The sequence below is a fragment of the Melozone crissalis genome, unplaced genomic scaffold (genome assembly GCF_028551555.1).
Source record: "Melozone crissalis strain CALT ecotype California unplaced genomic scaffold, PUWL_Pcris_2 ptg000016l_1, whole genome shotgun sequence".
NCBI lineage: Eukaryota > Metazoa > Chordata > Aves > Passeriformes > Passerellidae > Melozone > Melozone crissalis.
In genome coordinates this window covers 24,800,898-24,819,150 of record NW_026535794.1, presented here as the reverse complement: position 1 = coordinate 24,819,150, position 18,253 = coordinate 24,800,898, and the positions used below count along the sequence as shown (strand labels likewise).

At 45.5% G+C, this 18,253-nt stretch overlaps 3 protein-coding genes across 5 annotated transcripts in view; 1 reads left to right on the top strand and 2 right to left on the bottom strand.

Annotated features, from left to right (window-relative positions):
- The window catches only part of LOC128935316 (probable acyl-CoA dehydrogenase 6), an 80,547-nt gene extending 76,084 nt beyond the window's left edge, over window positions 1-4,463 (bottom strand). Inside the window, exon 1 of the mRNA XM_054273563.1 lies at window positions 4,317-4,463. Coding sequence (XP_054129538.1) covers window positions 4,317-4,463 — 147 coding nt within the window. The remainder of the gene's footprint in view (window positions 1-4,316) is intronic.
- Window positions 4,464-4,606: 143 nt separating this feature from the next.
- Window positions 4,607-8,237, bottom strand: LOC128935319 (guanine nucleotide-binding protein G(I)/G(S)/G(O) subunit gamma-11). 2 transcript variants are annotated; one of them, XM_054273568.1, is made up of 3 exons: window positions 8,141-8,237; window positions 7,911-8,014; window positions 4,607-5,046 (listed from the first exon to the last, which is right to left on the bottom strand). In XM_054273568.1, exons 2-3 carry the CDS (start codon window positions 8,004-8,006, stop codon window positions 4,921-4,923), a joined length of 222 nt encoding a protein of 73 aa, XP_054129543.1. In that variant the 5' UTR covers window positions 8,007-8,014; window positions 8,141-8,237; the 3' UTR covers window positions 4,607-4,920. The 2 variants fall into 2 exon arrangements, with proteins under 2 accessions (XP_054129543.1, XP_054129544.1); XM_054273569.1 differs by lacking the exon at window positions 8,141-8,237 and having other exon boundaries at window positions 7,911-8,114.
- A 3,374-nt stretch (window positions 8,238-11,611) lies between these two features.
- On the top strand, window positions 11,612-17,544 carry TFPI2 (tissue factor pathway inhibitor 2). Of its 2 annotated transcripts, none has more exons than XM_054273564.1 (5): window positions 11,612-11,693; window positions 11,775-11,954; window positions 12,437-12,616; window positions 13,807-13,980; window positions 16,477-17,544. In XM_054273564.1, the coding sequence occupies exons 1-5, from the start codon at window positions 11,612-11,614 to the stop codon at window positions 16,578-16,580; spliced, it is 720 nt and encodes a 239-aa protein (XP_054129539.1). In that variant the 3' UTR covers window positions 16,581-17,544. The 2 variants fall into 2 exon arrangements, with proteins under 2 accessions (XP_054129539.1, XP_054129540.1); XM_054273565.1 differs by having other exon boundaries at window positions 11,637-11,693; window positions 16,480-17,544.
- The last annotated feature ends 709 nt before the right edge of the window (window positions 17,545-18,253 follow it).

The following is an 18,253-nucleotide window of genomic DNA, read 5'->3' as shown; positions in this document are numbered from 1 at the left end:
AGCTATTCCTGGGATCTGATAGCAGAGACTTTTAAACCAGAGTAGTCCTACAAGACCAAAAATGTGTGCTGTGCCAATCTAGGCACTGATCTGGGACAAGCATTTTGGGTGACAGCGAGCTCTGGCCACTGGAATAGTATCCAGGCTACTTGTATTGAGCTATGAAAGAGATACAGGACTAAGCAAGTGACCAGAGTCACTTTTTTTTTTCTTGCACCTGCAAGATTTTCTTGCACCTGCAAATCATACTTTCCAGCGCAGAGGTGCTGATTAGATAGAGTGTAATGTCCACCAGAGGCTGGCATGCTGGGGTTTGGGTCCTCCTTCTGAATCTACATCCCTGGAGGAACAAAACAAGTTCTCTCACTGCAGCCCACACCATCACATTTGAACTGTCAGACTAAACCAGTCTCAACCACAGTTTCTTCCTCAGGCATAAAGTGCTTATTAAGACACAATTTTAGTTCTCATAAATGAATAACTGTATTGCCTAATCAAATGTGGCAATGATAAAGCAATATAATAGCTAGATCTGAGGCACAAAAATATCCACTAGGCATAGTTGTACTAAAAACTGTTCACTGAAAAGTCTAACTAGATACAGTGGAAATTTGTTCTAACACAGATATGATGAGGTAGGAAAAAAAATCCAGTGTTAGGACATAACAACTCAATGTCAGCTCTATTCTGACACCAAGTAACAAACAGGAGCACTGATTACAAAATTGCCTTAATTGCACTTTTGCTACACACTGAAGCATTTGTACAGAAAGTGACATTTTTCTTATTATGAGAAAAAGCTTTTTACAGAGCTTGCTTAAATAAACTGTACCTCATTTTTTTTTCCACTCCTGTTCTCCTACACTGATTTAAAAGCACTTCTTGGTAGGGCACTAGTAGGTGTACTTGGTGGTCTCTCAGATTACAGTGGTGTATCCCAGCTGCCTCTTCCAATAACAACAAAATTCAATGATGAAGATTTCCTCTCTGATAAATTGCTACCAAAGATTCTTGGTAGCAGCACGAGAATTAGCCCCTAAATGTTTGTGCAATGTTTCTGGCAGACACAAGATGAAAAAGACTGCAATACCCCAGAACCTGGGAATACATTTTGCTCCCCTTAGACAGAAGGGCAGTCAGCGCAGAATCTGTGAGCCTTGCCAGACTGCTCTCTTGCAGAAGCCTTTAACTTGGGTGTATGATAAGGTAGGTTTCAAAATCGCAGGTGCCAGTCATGTAATTGTTCAGATTCAGCTGCATGTTTTCTCTCTTCCAACTTAGTGAGAAACTGGCATTTAAGGTATTCTTTCTAATACCAACAAGCTATTACTTCACCATCCTGTGGCAGGGGTTTATGATTTCTTACAATGATAAATAAACCAACTCCATCCAAGGTGCCCCAATGATAATAGTTGTCACCCTTCATTATTTTGCAGGTAGTCAGAAAGAGCCATATTATTTTGATGGAAAAATTACAGAAATCTTACCAGAAAGTTATAGGAAATGTGAATATTAAATTCAGATCCTGCATGCTCTAATACAAAGAGACATTAACTGCTGCAAAAATCTATTGATATATATTAATAAATAGAAACTCATAACATACAAGCCAAGAGTGGCAAACAATGAAGCAGTGTCCCTTGGTGGAGTCTCATTGTCATGGGGGAAATTCTCATCCTACAGACACACAACACAGTGTAACTATACTCAATCACCACTGGGCATAAAATGAAATGTCATTTTTATACTACATGCAGCTCTAGCAAAATGTATGTCAAATTTCAACATTTCCAAAGTTTCTTACTACTAATGCCAGAGAACAAGACAAACAAACAGCCCACATACATTCTGTATGTATATGAATACTGTTAGACACACATACACAGAGTAAGTTAAACTTTTTTCTTCAAACCAGCTGTAGTAATTACTGAAGCAAGCTGTAGGATACCAGTGTACTGCAAGCATTGTTCAACAAGTTAAGGAAAAGTTACGTTTTCAATTTCCAAGAGGAAGGGTGGTGACCTATAAAGCTGTAAAGGAAACCACTCACAGAATTATTTCAATACCCTTGCTAAAAACAGCCCCCTGGAATTATAAGTCTCTTCCTCATCCTGCTCAGAACAATTGGGAAATTATAGATCATTTAAAGTACGTTAATACACTAAAAAATAAAATTAATGCAAACAAACAACCAAAACACCCCAGCTCTCACTCATGGAATTGCACTGCTCATTTCTCTGATTTCTCTGGTACTCACATCTGGATTTAGCTACTGGAAAGGGTGCCCCAGAATATATAACAGGTATACTTAAAATGTGTGCCAGATACTGAATGGTCATTCTCTCCCAAAGACTTTGGGGACACTTTTCAATTTATCCTAAAGTCACTGGAGAAAGGCTTAACTTAAAAAAAAACATAGATTGCTAGAAGCTTTGTGTGAACAACATCAGACTGGATTTGACATAAATAGTGATTTTTCTTTTTTTCCAATATGATCAGAGCAAATCTAAAATAAGTGCTATATAAGCATTTTTTTTAAATGTAGGGCAATGAAAAAAGCAGGTTTATATTGTCTACTGTGATTTATTCTACAATATATTCATCACAGGGCTTTATGTGATAAATGTATCATCACATCCCCTCTCAGCCCATGATTTAATTATCTGCACTGAACTCAGCAAGGTAGAGCATACTATTATCTGCACTTCAGAAGGCATGGAGGGCATAAAAACAAGGGGAAAAAGAGGGGAAAGTTTTATTTTAAAAAAGCAGTGTGTCACACAACAGAGCAGCAAACACTGCACTAGCAGACACTAATATAGCTACTTCCCGTCCTCAACAAATACACAGCTGCAAATACTTGAGATACAAAACAATGTGTGCCTTAACCCATCCATGACAAAGAACCAGATTACCTCCTTTACAAGCTCTGTCCTCTGCATTTCATGACATGAATTTTTTACTAACGCAGTTGCTGTCCCTGGGCAGGTAATGAAGATCAGCATGCCAGGGAACAAGTTCATTGGGCAGACAGCTCTGAAGATACAGAGATATATAAAGGCTCTCTCCAGACAGAATCAGCACAAATTTTACACAATGGTATTAACTACAAAATTCTGCAGCATTAATCCAGGTGAGGATTCATTTCCAACTTCTGGTTCTTTCTGTATCATCTTATTTCTGCTTTGCAAAGAGTCCAGGAATGTAGAGTAATGAAAGTAAGTTACTAAGAAAGTGACAAGTCATGGGTCTCTTTTCCTCCTTACTTGGATTTCTTTTTTATAACACAGAAGATACATCCCCTTCTCCCAAAGCTCGATGATAACAGATCTCAGTGACAGAAAATATGACCCAAACACTGGGTTTGGGATATTTTAACACTGGAAGTGTGAAAGTTTAAAAAAATCTTACCTTCAGAAGTAACTCCACTATCTTTTGTCCACAGGACTGGGGGTGAAGTTTGGAAATAATTAAGCGTATTCAGGGAAATACAAGATTCTGCAAGTAATTTTTAAAAGTGTCCATGAAAGATAGGACATTCTCACATGAAAGTATCTGGCAATCCAGAGCATACTGTTTTTTAAAACCTACAGCAGAGCACTGCATGCCAGATAGAATTTGGAAATTTGCCTACAATCTGAGATAAGTCCTTACATTCCCTTCACCTGAACCCATTGTACGTTCTTATGTGGTGGCCACAATAATGGTGTTTGGCCCTTGCAGCAGGTACTGAACTCCAGCACTTTTCCTAGCAGTTCCTAGGTTAAAGGTGGATTTCTCTTTCCCACTGATGCTCAGCCCTGCAGTGGGCACCACACCAGGGCTCCCTACAGCCGAACCTACTGATTCTCTGCCTTTGGCAGGTGCCCTGAACACTCCCACGGAGATCTACAGGTGACACTGACCTCACTGACATGGAATACACAGAGCTCGCCAGCACTACTGTTCTTGCAGGTTGCCACTTGGCACTCAATCTACATGCTACGTTACCAGAAGCGCTCCGTTTCCTCTTGATTTATGATTGAGTTTTGCGGGAGACTCCCACTATGTGTCCATCGTGCGCCTCTAGAACGGGGCCCGAGCTCCCGCTCCGCCCCGGGCAGCACACCCCGGCCAGGGCTCTGCCACCCGGCGGGTCACCCGCAGGCAGGGCACGCACGGTCCCGTTTCTGCCCTTGGCAGAGGGAAGTTCACTCATTTAAGCACATCCCGAGCCGTTCTCTCGGCTCGCTGCCCTTGCCCTGGTTCGTTCCCCGCACGTGGCGGCCAGGCCGGGTGTCCCGCGGTCCCGCCGCTGCCCGGTCGCCCCTCGGTACCTTCCGGAGGGCCTCCCGCAGGTCGCGGTGCTGCGGGGTGTCCCCGGCGAACCGCGGGGTGTCCCCGGCGTACCGCGGCCCCGAGGTGCGGCCCCGCAGCGCCCAGCCCAGGCGCCGGGCCCAGCGCCTGCCGCTGCGCAGCGCCATGGCCGGTGCCGTGCCGGTGCCGGGCAAAGGCCGCGACAGCCGCCGTGTCCCGAAAGCCAGCCCGGGCCGCCGGCAGCCCCCGCCCCGCCCCGCCCCTCCTCCCACTCCTCTCGCCCCGGCAGCAAGTCACGGCAGCTCTCGGGTTACGGGCAGGTTCTCTTTAATGCCAACGAACAGCCATGAAGCGACCGAAAAGCGGGTGGCGAGCGGGCCCCGCGCAGCGACACAGGCCGGCCACGGCGGGGAGCGGGGCACAGCCGGCCCTGGCCAGCGGCCGGCGCGGGGCTCGGCTGCTTTCGCGAGGGTTTCTGTATTTTTGTAAGGAGAAATAGAAAATAAAAAGAAATCCGCTCCTGCGCTCGTTCGACACAGACCGGCGGCGGAGGGGACGCGCTAGTCGCTCCCTACGGGTACGGGAGGAATGTCTGCTGCAGGGGCAGGCGCGGGACTCCTTCTCCTAAGCGATGACACAGCCTCCCTTCTCCTTGAAGGGGTTCTTGTCCTCGGGGACCCCCTTCACCAGCGGGTCCTCTCCCGACCGCTCCTCGATGTAGTTCTTGATCTCTTCGGAGCACTTGGACACCTCGAGGGAAAGGACAGAAGAGTGGCTGCGTTACGGCCTTGGGAAATGTTCATCAGTGGAGGAAACCCATGAATTTATATTCTCTCTCATTCACCTTCCCACCAAGCATAAAACATCTGGCCACAGAGCACTAAGCACGTGCATACTCAGCTTCCTTCCTCTCTTTTCACAGCCTGATATTGACAGAGCATGTGAGTGTCTCTGGGAATGTAAATGCCACTCCGAACAGCCATTGCTGCATAGTTAAACTTGTGTTCATAATTAGCCGATCTAATTTCATTAAACTGGGGATCACACTCTCCCTCAGCAGGCCGGCCCGCGCCAGCCCCTCGGGGCGCTTTATCCCACCAGCATGACTTATGGTCAATAGTTTTAGAGTCAGTAATTTTCAATTCAGTTTCAAAGTATTTATGGCTTTATGTGTTTTTTCACAAACAAAACATTCAGCAATGATTTTTCAGTGGTAATACCAATTCCTACTTTGCAGTTCTACTATATCAATGATGCACCTTGAATGAGGGTCTAACTAGGAAAGACAACTTATTTACTGGTTACCTGGGGTTATATCAAACAATGGTTAATAAAAGAGCCTATTGTGTTCTGAGACCATAATAGTTCCCATAGCATTCATACCAAACTAGCACTGATGTAGGCAAGCCTGCATAGAACCCACCGAGGAAGAAGAAGGGTGTTTAGTTTTGTTCACTGACACATGCAGCACATGTGGTAATGGTGTCTGTGGAGTCTGAGAGTGCACAAGTGAATGTCTGGGGCTCCTGAGGTTCCTTGTGCACACACATCTCTTGCTCTCTGTGCCAGCAGAAACTGTCCCTAGACGCTCAAATACCTGACATGCCCGAGGACACACTCCTGCTCTGTCCCCACCTCCTCCCTTCCTACCCGCAGGCCCTGCAGTGGTACTGCTGTGCAGAGTCAGCAGCAGGAACCAGCTGCTGGCCAGGCCACTAGATGATTAGTATTTCTAATTTAAGGCCCCTTGCCTCCTCTGTTAATTACATTTTATTTCAAAGGTAAAACTACAACAAGAGAACCAATGAATTTACTTGCTGCATCACAAACAACAGAGCATGGCCTGTGCAAAATTAAGCTTTAAGTCATCAGAAGGAACAGAGTTAATTCCCAATTAAACAGTGCATAAAATAAGATCTAGCTGCCTTAGAGCAAAGAAGAAGCTGCACCTAGAAATCCCATTATACGTGTCTTGTTCTTCTGTGCCTTGCCAACTTTGTTCATTCAAACTGGAGCACCTAACAACACCATAGCACAGTTGCACGCCAAAGTATATGAAGGACCAGGGTTTTACTTCAGTCAGCGCTGCCAGGATCACTTTAACTTATAAGTAAAAAAGTCTGCTTAAATATACATTTAGAAATTTTTATTCATTCCAAAGGCCATTTCCTTTTTATTTTGTAAAGTTGTTAGTGGGCGTCAAGAAAATTTTGTCTGACGTTTTGCTTTTGGTACCAAGAGTAATGTGGTTTCTGCATTTCCCAGTCCCTGTAACACCCATACAGGTACCAGGGGACTGTGACAATAACAACACCAATTTCATTCTCACAGCAAAACTTCTGTTATAATGCACTGGTAGAATTAAACATGCTTCACTACAGGAAAATTGAAAAATACCCATTTTCCTAAAGTGATCAGGGTTTTGGTTTATTCCAAAAATGTAGACAAGTATTTAGAACTATTATTATTTCCAAAACTTTATGTCCTGCAGAGTGTATTTCAGTTGTCAAAGAATTATCTTTGAGAGATGACATAGGTATCAACACTAGTTGGACGTTGAGCCCTCAATACTGCTAGAGCTTTAGACTATACTGTAATATCTACAATCACTGATACCCAACTCACAGCTAAAACATAACTTCAGCATTGGCATTTTTATTCTTGGGGTAAAACCTAGACCTTCAATGTAATCAACATGACTAATGCTACTGATTCCCACATACAAATGTATTTTTGGTCCTAACTTGAAGGGTTTATTTAGGTGTAATTTGCCTCTGCTGGCATGCAGAATTTTTTAAAAAAATTAGTTTCATCATAGAGTATGATCAGTTCTGCACATCTTTCGTCTATAGAAAATGTACAAAACCATAAACCTTTAAGGGGAAAGTACTTGTGGGAAGGAACAATCAGTGTGAATGTCTAGATGTCTATGGAACAAGGCTGGGTGGGTCACGGCTCGGCACGGGCGGTGCTCTGGCTCCTGCCCGGGCGCTGCACGGCACGGGAAGCGGGGCGGGGACGGGGGCAGCCGAGACCCGGCTAGGGGCCAGGCAGGGCGCAGTGCCGCGAGGGGGCTGCCCTGGCTGCCCAGGGGAGGGCCATCCTCCCCTAGCACCAGCACGTCCCTGGGCGTTCTGCTACAGAAGGGGGGAACAGTGCGACGCGCTCCTCCCTCGCCGGGCAAGGCGGTCTTGTGCCGGCCTTGGGCGCCAGGGACTCGAGGGGAGAGGAAGTTAAGGGGTGCCAAATGCACCGGGATTAAGTTAAGGGGTGCCAAATCCTGCCGCGGCGGGCCGGCCCGTGCCAGCCCCTCGGGGCGCTTTATCCCAGCGATGATGCGCTCCTTCCCCCGGGCTCCACAGCCACCCCCGGCAAGGACCGGCGCTCCTACGCGGTGTTAGCAGCGCTGTGCCAACAACGCCGTCCGCGGCCCCTGACCCAAAGTGGCGGCAGGACCGTCGGTGCAAAGCGCGGCCGTCCCAAAACAGCCGGGGCTCTGCGGACGAGCGGCTCCCACAGCCCCGCCCGGCCCCGGCGCCCCGGCAGGAACGGGCTCGCCCCCCGCTCCACACCCGGCCCCGGGCAGCTCCGGCCCCCTCTCCGCGCCCGCTCACCGGCTGCCTTTCCAGCTTCACTTCTTTCCGGAGCTGCTCCACTTCCATTTTCAGTTTGTCCTTCTCGCTCAGGTCCTCGATGTTGATGGCTGGCATCGTCTACACTACGGAGCGCGCAGGGAGTGAGGACAAAAGGTTACGTCTGGGCAGCGAGGGCGCCGGGCCCGGAGCCCCCGGGCGGTGGCGGGGCTGCGGGACGGCCGCCCCCGGCCCGCCCCCGGCTCACTCACACGCTGCCGGCCGGGCTGCCCCGCTGCTCGGCCCCGGCCGCTTCCTCTCCGGCGCGCCCGCACCCCTTCCCCGCGCCGCTCCGGCCTTTAAACCTGCGCGCTAATCCCCCCTAACCGGATTAGAGCCCGGCCCGGCCCCGCTGCCGGGGCGTTGACACCGGCCCTGCCAGCGCAGGGAGGTCCGGCCGTCCCAGCAGGAGCCGGGAGCTGGAAGACCCTCCTGTGCTGACCTCCCTGGCTTCACCCTCCGCAACTCCAGTGCGGGGCAAGAGCAGCGAGGTCGGCTGGAGCTTTTGGCCCAGCATGAGATCTTTCTCCCCATGCACCTCCCGGCCATAGAAATGACTCAGGCTCTGTGCCACCTGCATCCTTGGGCTCTGTGTTCTTCTCCCCCGCTGCTAAGGCAGAAGCAGGTGGTGTGCATGGGTACCTTCCTCAATACTTGTGCATTACCACTACAGATGAACTGGACTAAGGTAGAGAGGGGAAGAAACTGCTCCCATATAAAGTGCCTCAACAGGTGGCCAGCCTGTCAATGCCAGACATTGCAACTTTTTGGTAGGTATGTCTGCAAAGCAGAATTGCAACTGCATAAGAGGGCTATTGTGCCTGGCTTGCACAAGGGTCTCTGAACACATGGAGTTATGACAGGTGTTGGGGTGGAGTACTCAACATAAGGGAAGTGATGCATTCAGAAAATGCAAGAAGGAGTTAGGAAATTCTTCTCCTGTGGTTGCAAATGGTTTTGAGGTCTAGATCCCAAATAGGTTTCTATGCTTTTAGAAACCGAGTGGTCCCTCCATGTATGCTTGCACAGCACCTAGCATCTGTCATCCCAGTAGCTGTTTTCCTACAATAGCAACGGAAGCACAATTCAGGGCCCGTGAGACTGAACATAGCTACAGGCCATTAAAATGGGCTTGCAGTCCTTCTGTTATCTGCCACTTCAAAGATCTTTAAAGGCAGTTAGCCCTCCCTCTTTCCTCCTCTGTTTTTTCCCATTAAACACACTCCTTTCTCCAACCTCTTCCTACTCACCAGATGTAAGCAGCTGTCAGCAGCATGTAAGACTTACATCTTCTCCAGCACTGCTCCTATAGTGCCCTTGGGGTTTGTATTCGTTTTACTTCAGCCAGTTCATTAAAATCAGTTTCTCTTCCTCTCCCTATGGCTACATCTTCCCCTCCCCAGCTGGTGGCATGCGCTTTCTACACGCCCATAACCTACACTGACAGCTGCATTCCCAAACCCCACCAGCTGCTGGTCCTGGGCCAGCCAAAACAGGTGTAAGGAGCTGGCTGTCCAGTGCCCCAGAGCAGCCTGGGCTGTTGGTGGGAGCAGAAATATTGTGGTGTGCAGAGGCAGAGAGCATGTGATGCGGTGGAGGCAGGGGTAGGGTGCAGGAGTGAGCTGAAGGTGGGCTCTGGCACACCACTGACACGGTTGAGGTGGGAAGAATTTGGTGTCCATAGCTCTGTAATGGGAAACTTTCACTGACCTGTCTGCTGATGTGACTGGCTCTGCAGATGGCAGTGAGTGATGGACTTTCTACCACTTGCTGGGTTAACTTTTATTGTGGTTCATATATTTTTACAGATATTTACCTGATCTAAGTGAAAGCAAAGGAGAAGCTGAATAGCAGCACTGATGGATAGATGGCTTTAAGTCAGACTTTGATTTCTATATGTCTGTGCACAGAGAAAATTGAAAATATTGAAAATGGTGTTTGCATTACAGCATTCACTTTGCTGCTATTGTTTAAAGTAGTATTTCAATTTCTTTCTTTGCAATTCCAAAAAATGTCATGAAAACTAAAGGGCATCAGTCTAGGACAACAGATTAAAGATCATATTAAAACCACTTTGTTTCCCAATATTAGAAGGATGACCTTTTGCTTTCTTTTGGAAATAGAAAAAGAATGTGATTTTGTTTGTTTGTTGGTTCTTTTTTTTGGGAGGGACATAAGCTTTGATATAGGTTCTCTGCCTAATATGCTGAAGAAAATCCCTAAAAATGAGGACACCCATTAGTAACCATTGTAGCTATAAGAATCTAAAGCATGGCAGATATATCCCATCGTGATGACTCAAGCTGCACCACGATTTATTTTCTTGTCAGTAAAGCACCCACTTATACTTTAGCTACTGGAGATTCTGAAAAAGAGAGCTCTTCTGAAAAAGGAGGGCAAGAGGCGCCATTCATCCCCTTTCAGAAGTCATGTGGGTGGAGTAAGAATTAGACTTGCTCCCTTCTTGCCTTCATGAAAAATATAACTATGTCAGGAAGCTAGGTTGTAGTCTGACATAAGTAAAGCACAGAAGCCATGGAGAGAAAGTCAGTTCAAGCAATCAGGGTGCCCTGAAGTGCCTCCTGCTTACAGACTGTGTTTTCTTTCCTGCAGGCCACAGATTTCCAGGGCCCTGTATTGCAACCCATCCAGGGCAGTGCCTGCCTGCAGGACTATGGCCCAATGTCGCTGTAAAGGGAGCAGAGAAGAACAATAGGAGATCAGATTAGTTTGTCCTTATCTATGGAGAGCACGCCTAATTTGCAGCCACTCTTATCTGTCTTACTATATTCCATCTGGGGTAAGCACTAATTAATGCAATGTGTCTAACAGATTAGAGAGGGAAAGTGTGCTGTTTGCTGCTCACCCCCTCCTCCCACAGATCACACCTCATTGCCTGGTGGGGCTACAATCTGTAGAATAAACCAGGTCATGGTATTTCCTGAAGTTCGTCCCTCTTTGCACTGCCAGAGTTGTTATCCATTCGGCCCCTCGGGTTTCCCCAGAGTCCAAGCCCTCTGACGATGCCTCATTTTCTCATCAGCGTTTTATACTACGGAGGTAAACTAACGCCGCGCGTCTGTCTCGGCGGCACTCTCTAAGCAGCCTCTTCTCGATCCGGCTGGATCGGGACCTGCAGCAGGACCAGCGTTTGATTTTCGGCGTCCCACCGTCCGACCCGGAGCTTCAGAATAGGGAGCGGCCTCGGGGGGAAGAAGGCGAGGATGACGGGGGTGGGACGCGCAGTGATGAGAGAGGGGGGCTTTCGCTGAGTGACCTGTCCCGGATTTCGCCGTGATTTACAGGAAACGCTCTTTGAGCATCATCCCGTAACGTGAGCGGGGCGGGGGGTGGCCCCCAGCCAGGTCGCCGCAGCCCCGGGCGGGGGCCGCTGGGCTATGGGCGGTGCACCCTGCGGGGAGGCAGCCCCGCCCGGCCCCCGCCGCCCCCCGGCGGAACGGGGCGGAACGGGGCGGGGGCCGCCCGCGCCCCCGGACCCCACATCGCGCAGCCCTCCGCGCCCCGCTGGCGGCCGGGTCAGCGGCGACCTCCTGCCCCGCTGAATCAGAGCTTCCCCTCCCACCACCTGCGCAAGGAGGCGGCCCGGGGAAGCCGCCCCGGTGCATATAAAGCGCTGCCGTCGGAGGGGAAGCGCCGCTCGCTGCCCGGACCCCGCTGCTGCCATGGCCGCCGGCCGCCGCCTGCCCGCGCTGCTGCCAATGCTGCTGCTGGCCTGCGCCGCGCTGGCCCAGCGCCCCCTCACAGGTAGGAACGGGCCCTCGGGGGGAGCCCGCGGGGCCGGGGCCGCCTCCCGGCGCGGTGGGCTCAGCCCCGGTGTCTCCGCAGAGAAGCAGCGCGCCTGCCTGCTGCCCCCCGACGAGGGGCCCTGCCGCGCCCTGGTGCCGCGCTGGTACTACGACCGGCACACGCAGAGCTGCCAGGAGTTCACCTACGGGGGATGCTACGGTAACGCCAACAACTTCCTCACCTTCGACGACTGCGAGAAGAGCTGCTGGACCATCAAGAGTGAGTCCCGGGACCGGCAGTGCCCCAGCGGGCCCCGGGGTGGCAGGGGCTGGAGGGGACACACCGGGGGGGCTGCTTGGCTTTGCGGGACGCTTTGCACCCCCCGATATATCACAAAGTCTTAGAATCATAGTGTTATTTAGGTTGGAAAAGACCTTTAAGATGATCAAGTCCAACCGATGACCCTCCTGCTTGTTGCAGCTTCTTGCTGATGGCAGTTTTGGCCAGAAAATACGGAGTCAGTTGACCCAGAGATGATGTGTGGAATTTATCTGTTAGGATTTTAAATGTGATTTGATATTGCCCTTACTTGCTAATTAATGCATTAGATTCCTCCAGAAAAAAAGCAAGTGGGACAAAGTGGGACTTGCCTGCAACTGAAGTAATACAGTTTTACCTGCACTACCATGTTGTTCTGTATGCAAAGCATGAAGGGCTGGTTTTACAGAGGTTGAATTTTTTTTGTTTGTTTGTTTCTGCAGAAGTGCCCAAATTATGCCGGATGGAGGCTGATGGAGGACCTTGCAGGAGCTATCTAAGAAGATATGCCTTTAACTTGAGCTCGATGAGGTGTGAGGAATTCATCTATGGTGGCTGTTATGGAAATGGCAACAACTTCAGAGATTTGCAGTCTTGTGTGGACCACTGTCTGCCAGAAAAAAGTAATGGTTGTTCCAAATTTTTAATAAAATAGATGGTTTGAAAGTAATATGAAGATTACTTCATTTTATATTTTCCTCTGAATACCCATACAGTGGTATTTTTGAAGACTTGTGTAAAGGAGATGTTTATATTGTTGACTTTAATATGTTGTCTTAGCTGTTACTGGAAGAACAAAAATGCTGAGAACTTAAATACACCCACAGCTATACAAAATCAATTTCTTGACTTCTGGAGAGCTGTACAGGTGTTTCTGAAGAGAAATAATAAGGTTGAGGATGATGTGTCAGAGATTGTTGCAGTCACATTCAGGAAAGTGTGATGTAAAGCAGAAACACCTTTTTAAAATTCAGGCCTGGGAGATGGTGGTAGGCAGCTCAGGTTTTTGGCACTCAACAGCTCAGCTTCTCACAAAAGTGAGATGCCTGATGTGGTTCTTCACTGTGTCTCCATTTGAGCTTTAAATAACATTGGTGGCAGTTATGAGCAGGTGACTATAAACTAAGTTTTGATGTGAACACCAGATTAATATCAAGTTCAAGATAGGCTCTTTGAAGATCTACCAGAATGTGTAAAAGCTGTCACTGCCCTCCCTAAGTGTTATTGGTGCTTGATGACATTTATTTGCAGCTGATGACAGATTATCAGCATTTTCTTAGGTAAAAGCTGAATTATTTCTGTTGCACATACAATGAGTTGGTAAAGGGGTTATAGCAGAAAAAAAAATTGTTGAGGCAAAATGAAACATGCTCTCGAGGAAAGTTGTTGGATTTGTACTTTTTGCTGCAAGCAAAATTTGCTGGGAAGATCATAGCAAAGTTGTGCCTTGTTTTTTCTCTACAGAGGTTGTTCCACTGAAATTATTGCTATATTCCTATATATATAGAATAATGTGTAAAAATCTTTGCTGTCATATGTATAGCATCACAAATGGGGATAGCTGATGAATTTCACTTACGGGATCTAATCCTGTTTTCTAGGATGGTCTCTTGCTTTCTCAAATTCACAGCTCCCAGGAATCAGATGTAGAAAGTCTCTGAAGTCATCAGTAATAGTGTCAATTCAAGGGGGAAAAGAGCTGTTTAGACATAACATTTATTTCAGGATCAATTTTAGGAAGCCGCCTAGAGTGATCACATTTATGTACTTTTTCTCGCTCTCTTCTTTTTTTCCTTTGTCCTTTTTTCCCAAGCTGGCCCCTTGCTATGCTATAGCCCAAAGGATGAAGGATTGTGTTCCTCTTCTGTGCCTCGCTATTACTATGACTCCAAGACTAAATCATGTAAAGAGTTCAGATATACTGGCTGTGGTGGAAATGCCAACAACTTTGTCACTGAAAAGGATTGCTACAATGTCTGCAGAAATGGTGAGGGTTTTTTGGTTTGGGTTTTTTTTTTTTTTGTTTCTTGTTTTTATCTTGTTTTTCATATTTTGTCAGTCACAAGCATTTAAAGCAATCCATATTACAGTATCAAATGTTTATAGTGTTCTTTTACTCACATTGGCTAGCTACAGGGGTATGCTTTTTGCATTTTGGACTCTTGTGTTTTTAAGGGCAGGGAAAATTGAAAGGCAATGCAAAATCCTTCTGGCAAGATCAGTGTGATGTGAAGTGGTTACACCATATTTGAATAAAGTGTAGATGAGGGTACACAAAAAGACTAAGCCTACTTCCTAGAGCCTACAAGGAATCAGTCTTCAAACTGTTCAGTATCTCCACGACCACAAACTAATATATCCTTTTATTCTGGATAGTTTTAAATAGGATTAAAGTCTGTTGTGAAATCAATTTACTTTTTTCCTTTGCATTTTCAGAAGTTGCCATCTTTCCTCAATTCCCTGTTGCCCACTGACATTTCCTATTCCCATTACTAAAGATTCTGCCTCATCAGTAGTGCTGTGTCAGCTGTTTCTCAGGCTGTGGGGGGAAAGCTTGGAATGATAATAGATTTTCCTAATGCTTTTATTGAAACCAGCTTGTGGCTGTGCTTGTAAATCAAAACAGTTGTGCTTTTATTTGCAGTCATATTGCAGCTATTGCAAGTTTTAATACTCTAATTTAATTAATTTGATAGGAAAATAAATGAGAGAGATAGAAAATTGTATGTTGTTGCCCAGAAAACTTAGGAAGCAGACACAGTGCAGTATTTTAAAAATGGATACTAATGGGAAATATATTTAAGGCTGTATCAAGCATGCACATTGCCTTTGGGAAAAAGTGCTTTTCAGTTTTTCCTAAAACTAAAAAACTCTATTTTAAACATAATAAGCACAAGATCTGAGTACCTCAGTATTGAAGTTGTATAGTCAGAAGCCTTATGCTGGGAGATGATTCTTCAGTTCTGGGCTGGAAATCCAGGTCTGGGGCAAGGATTGTACCCTGAGCACCGTCCTCAGAAATAAAAATATTGCCTGCCAGTTAGTCATGACAGTAATATTTCTGCGGATGACAAGTCTGAGTGTGTCTCTGCCATTGTATTATGAGAGAGCCTCTAATAGTATGTTCAGTTTATCTGAGATGCTTGTGATTATCTAATTTGCATCCATTGCTACCTGTGAAGTGGTTGGGCCAGGCTCCAGTGTGGAGAGTTCAGAGAGAGGAGGAAGGAAACTGCTTCTTCAGCATCTCACCTGCACACTGCCCCTGCCCACACCCAGCCAGATTCACCTGGGGCTTCTCTCTAACTCACTTCTTTTTTTTCTTTTCTTTTTTTTTTTTTTTTTCCTTTTGTGTGTGTGGAAGAAAGAGGTCAGGAGATGCTGTCTGCCTTGTAACTAGAGCACCAGATAGCCACATGCAAAGTACCAGTTACAAGCTTTTTCATCAACTCTGGGATTTCACAGTTCAGTAAGGCTTGGTGCAGCTGAAGACCAAAGTTAAGGGCATAATTAGTGCTGATTAATGTTGTGCTATGCATATTCATTTCTAGAGCTTGGGAGTGCACAGCAACATTAAGCAAATAATTCAGGCAACTTAAGCCTCTCCTGCTCCTCCTCTCCTGCTTCCATTATTTCCTCCTCAGCAGCTTTCATGTTACCTCTTGGAGTCTCAGGCTGAATTCAGTTGACCTTCCCTCTGCAAATATACAACTTTGTTTGTTAAATTGATCTATAGTGTTTTGAGTGAAAAGGTTTGTGATTAATTTCATCTTTAAAAGTTTATATTGGAAAAGAAAGCCAATGCCTTGGGATGACAGCAAAAGAATTGGGAATTGGCCACAGTGGCTCTGGGTGCTGGTAAACAGGTAGCATAAAGGCAAAGATTTTCAGTCAAGATTGCAGAATACTTGTTTTCTGAATTGCTCTCACACAATTCATGCAGCCTTTGGAAGCATGTCTGGTGTTAGCTCTGACTGTCATATGCCACTCTGCAGCTTCTGTGAGTTTTGTGCAGAAACTCAAATAATTTTCTCTTTACATCTCCCACAAGCACTGGCTGTATTTTAACTTTTGTCCCACTGTTCAGAGAAATGTAAGAATAGGTTGGGAGTTTTTTGTTTGTGTGGGGGTTTTTTTGTTTGGTTGTTGGGTTTTTGTTGGTTTTTTTGGTTGTTTTTTTTTTTTGGTTTTTTTTTTTTAATAGAGGACAGTGTATTTAGTTCCATTCTGCTGTCACTGCAGGACACTTGGATAAGCCTTTGATGCTTGCTCAGGAAAAGAGCAAAGTAGGATTCCAGTGCCAAAGGTGAACACACTGCAACCTTACAGTGTGAGAATAGAGAATGCAGAACACATGTTACAGTTTCTGCTGTGTTTGTTATTATTGGACAGTGAACAGTGTAACATGAACCAAACTCAAACAATAATAAGTAGTAACAGTTTTGTCCTTCAGTTTCCCTAACTGCTTCCTTTGTTTTGTTAGCAGGAAATCAGAAACCTGGTATCAACAAGCCAGCAAATTTATCCCGCAGAAAAATAGTGAGAAAACTGAAGAAAAAATCTCAGATGTATAACCTGAAGTCTTAAAGCTGATGTGCACTTGGATGTTTGATACACTTTTTGTTGATTCCACTTTCGTCTTTTGTAAGATATTTTCCACAAAGTTTTATACTGACATAGTTCTGTCTTTCAGAGCTGCTTTTTATGCAATTTACTTTTTTATAAGAAACTGCATTTAATAGAATAACGAACCTAAGTTTGGTTCTTTTGCTGTGTTGTCTTTGCAATAATATTTTGGAAAGACTTGTTTGGATTTCCGTATTTTTATGGGGGAAGTGTTACTACTGCCTTAGGAGAACATTTCAGCTGTTGCAAATCAGTTAAAATTTGAAAAATCAAATGCCTGTTATTATAACTAAGGAGAGTCCAACACTGAAAATCTACCATGGATTTTTAAATTTTTTTTTCATCCTTTGCTTGCTAAAGAAGAGGAACTTTTCACAAGTGTGTTCAGAGGTTTATTGCCCTGCCATTTACATAGTTTGGCCCTATCATTTAAATAGATGGTCATTTACAGTCAATGTTCATAGTAAAGGCTTTCAGAAGTCTTCATAACAGTACAAGAAGTGTAAATTTAAATGCAGCTTATCCCACAGGAGAGAATTTGGAATAGAGATGCCCTGATAAACACTCTGACAAAGGCAATGAATAAGCTAGTTGAGCATTAAAATTAAAGTGTAGCCATTACTTTTTCATGACATTTGAAATTTTGGCTAAGTTACTCCAGATCCTCATATGGCATTAATCAGCATAGTTTTACTGATTTTAATGGAGCTATGCTGATTACATCTGCAGAGGATTTTGATATTTGTGATAATGCAGTAGCTGTTGAAGCAGAGCAGCAGAAGTTTCTGCAAATTTCATCTACAAAGAGTAATCCCTCTTTTGAGGCACTTTTATATTTCTTGTGGTAGGTTATGCCTATGGTGATACTTTTGCACATTCTTTTATATTTTGTATTTTAATAATGTCTGAATTTCAGTTAATTTCACTGTCAATATTTTCTAAATAAAATTTCATAAATAATGTGAATAAAATGTTTTTTGTGGGGAAAAAAAAGCTTGTTATGTCATTATCCTGAATGAGTTGTATAGACCAATATGTGTAATGGAACCTATAATTTGTTAATTATGACTCTAACAGAGTTTAGTTGTCTCTTCAATCATTTCCTTACACTGAGGTCTTTATTTGAAGAAAGCCAATAAATTGCATTGATGTTAATCATCCCCAGCAGTTTTGTAGCTCAGCTGGCTTTCTCAATGAGGTGCTCTCAAAGGGGTGCTTAGTTTAGCTTATTGTCTGCTGCTGCTCTCTTGTTTGATGTTGCACTATCTGAATAGCTTTTGTGTGGGTAACAAGCTATTTGTTTGAAATTACACTGGCTTTCAGTCAGAATAATTCAGGTGTGTGCTTTAAACCTATTTCAGAGAGGGAACATGATGGGCGAACTAGTCAAGATCTGTTTTCTTACTGATGTTTCTCTCACTTCCAGATTTTCAATTAAAACAGTTGTCTGTGCTTGCCATTGTCTTTCTATCACTCCATTTCTGGTTTTCAGTCTCAAAACCCCTTTTTATTTTAATCATCCCTTGCTTAGTGCAGGTGAACGAGGATGCTGTGGCAGACAATGGCAAGTAACTTGTGACACAGTTTGGAGTCCCATGCCAAACCTCTCGGTAGCCAGCCTTCAAACAGAAAGG

What these genes read in the sequence shown, in the direction of transcription:
- TFPI2 (XM_054273564.1), top strand. Translation starts at nt 11,612, where the DNA reads ATGGCCGCCGGCCGCCGCCTGCCCGCGCTGCTGCCAATGCTGCTGCTG. An exon ending in GAGCTGCTGGACCATCAAGA is followed by an intron (nt 11,955 to 12,436) that starts GTGAGTCCCGGG and finishes TTGTTTCTGCAG; the next exon opens with AAGTGCCCAAATTATGCCGG. An exon ending in CTACAATGTCTGCAGAAATG is followed by an intron (nt 13,981 to 16,476) that starts GTGAGGGTTTTT and finishes TTGTTTTGTTAG; the next exon opens with CAGGAAATCAGAAACCTGGT.
- LOC128935319 (XM_054273568.1), bottom strand. Translation starts at nt 8,006, where the DNA reads ATGCCAGCCATCAACATCGAGGACCTGAGCGAGAAGGACAAACTGAAA. An exon ending in TGAAGCTGGAAAGGCAGCCG is followed by an intron (nt 5,047 to 7,910) that starts GTGAGCGGGCGC and finishes CTTTCCCTCGAG; the next exon opens with GTGTCCAAGTGCTCCGAAGA.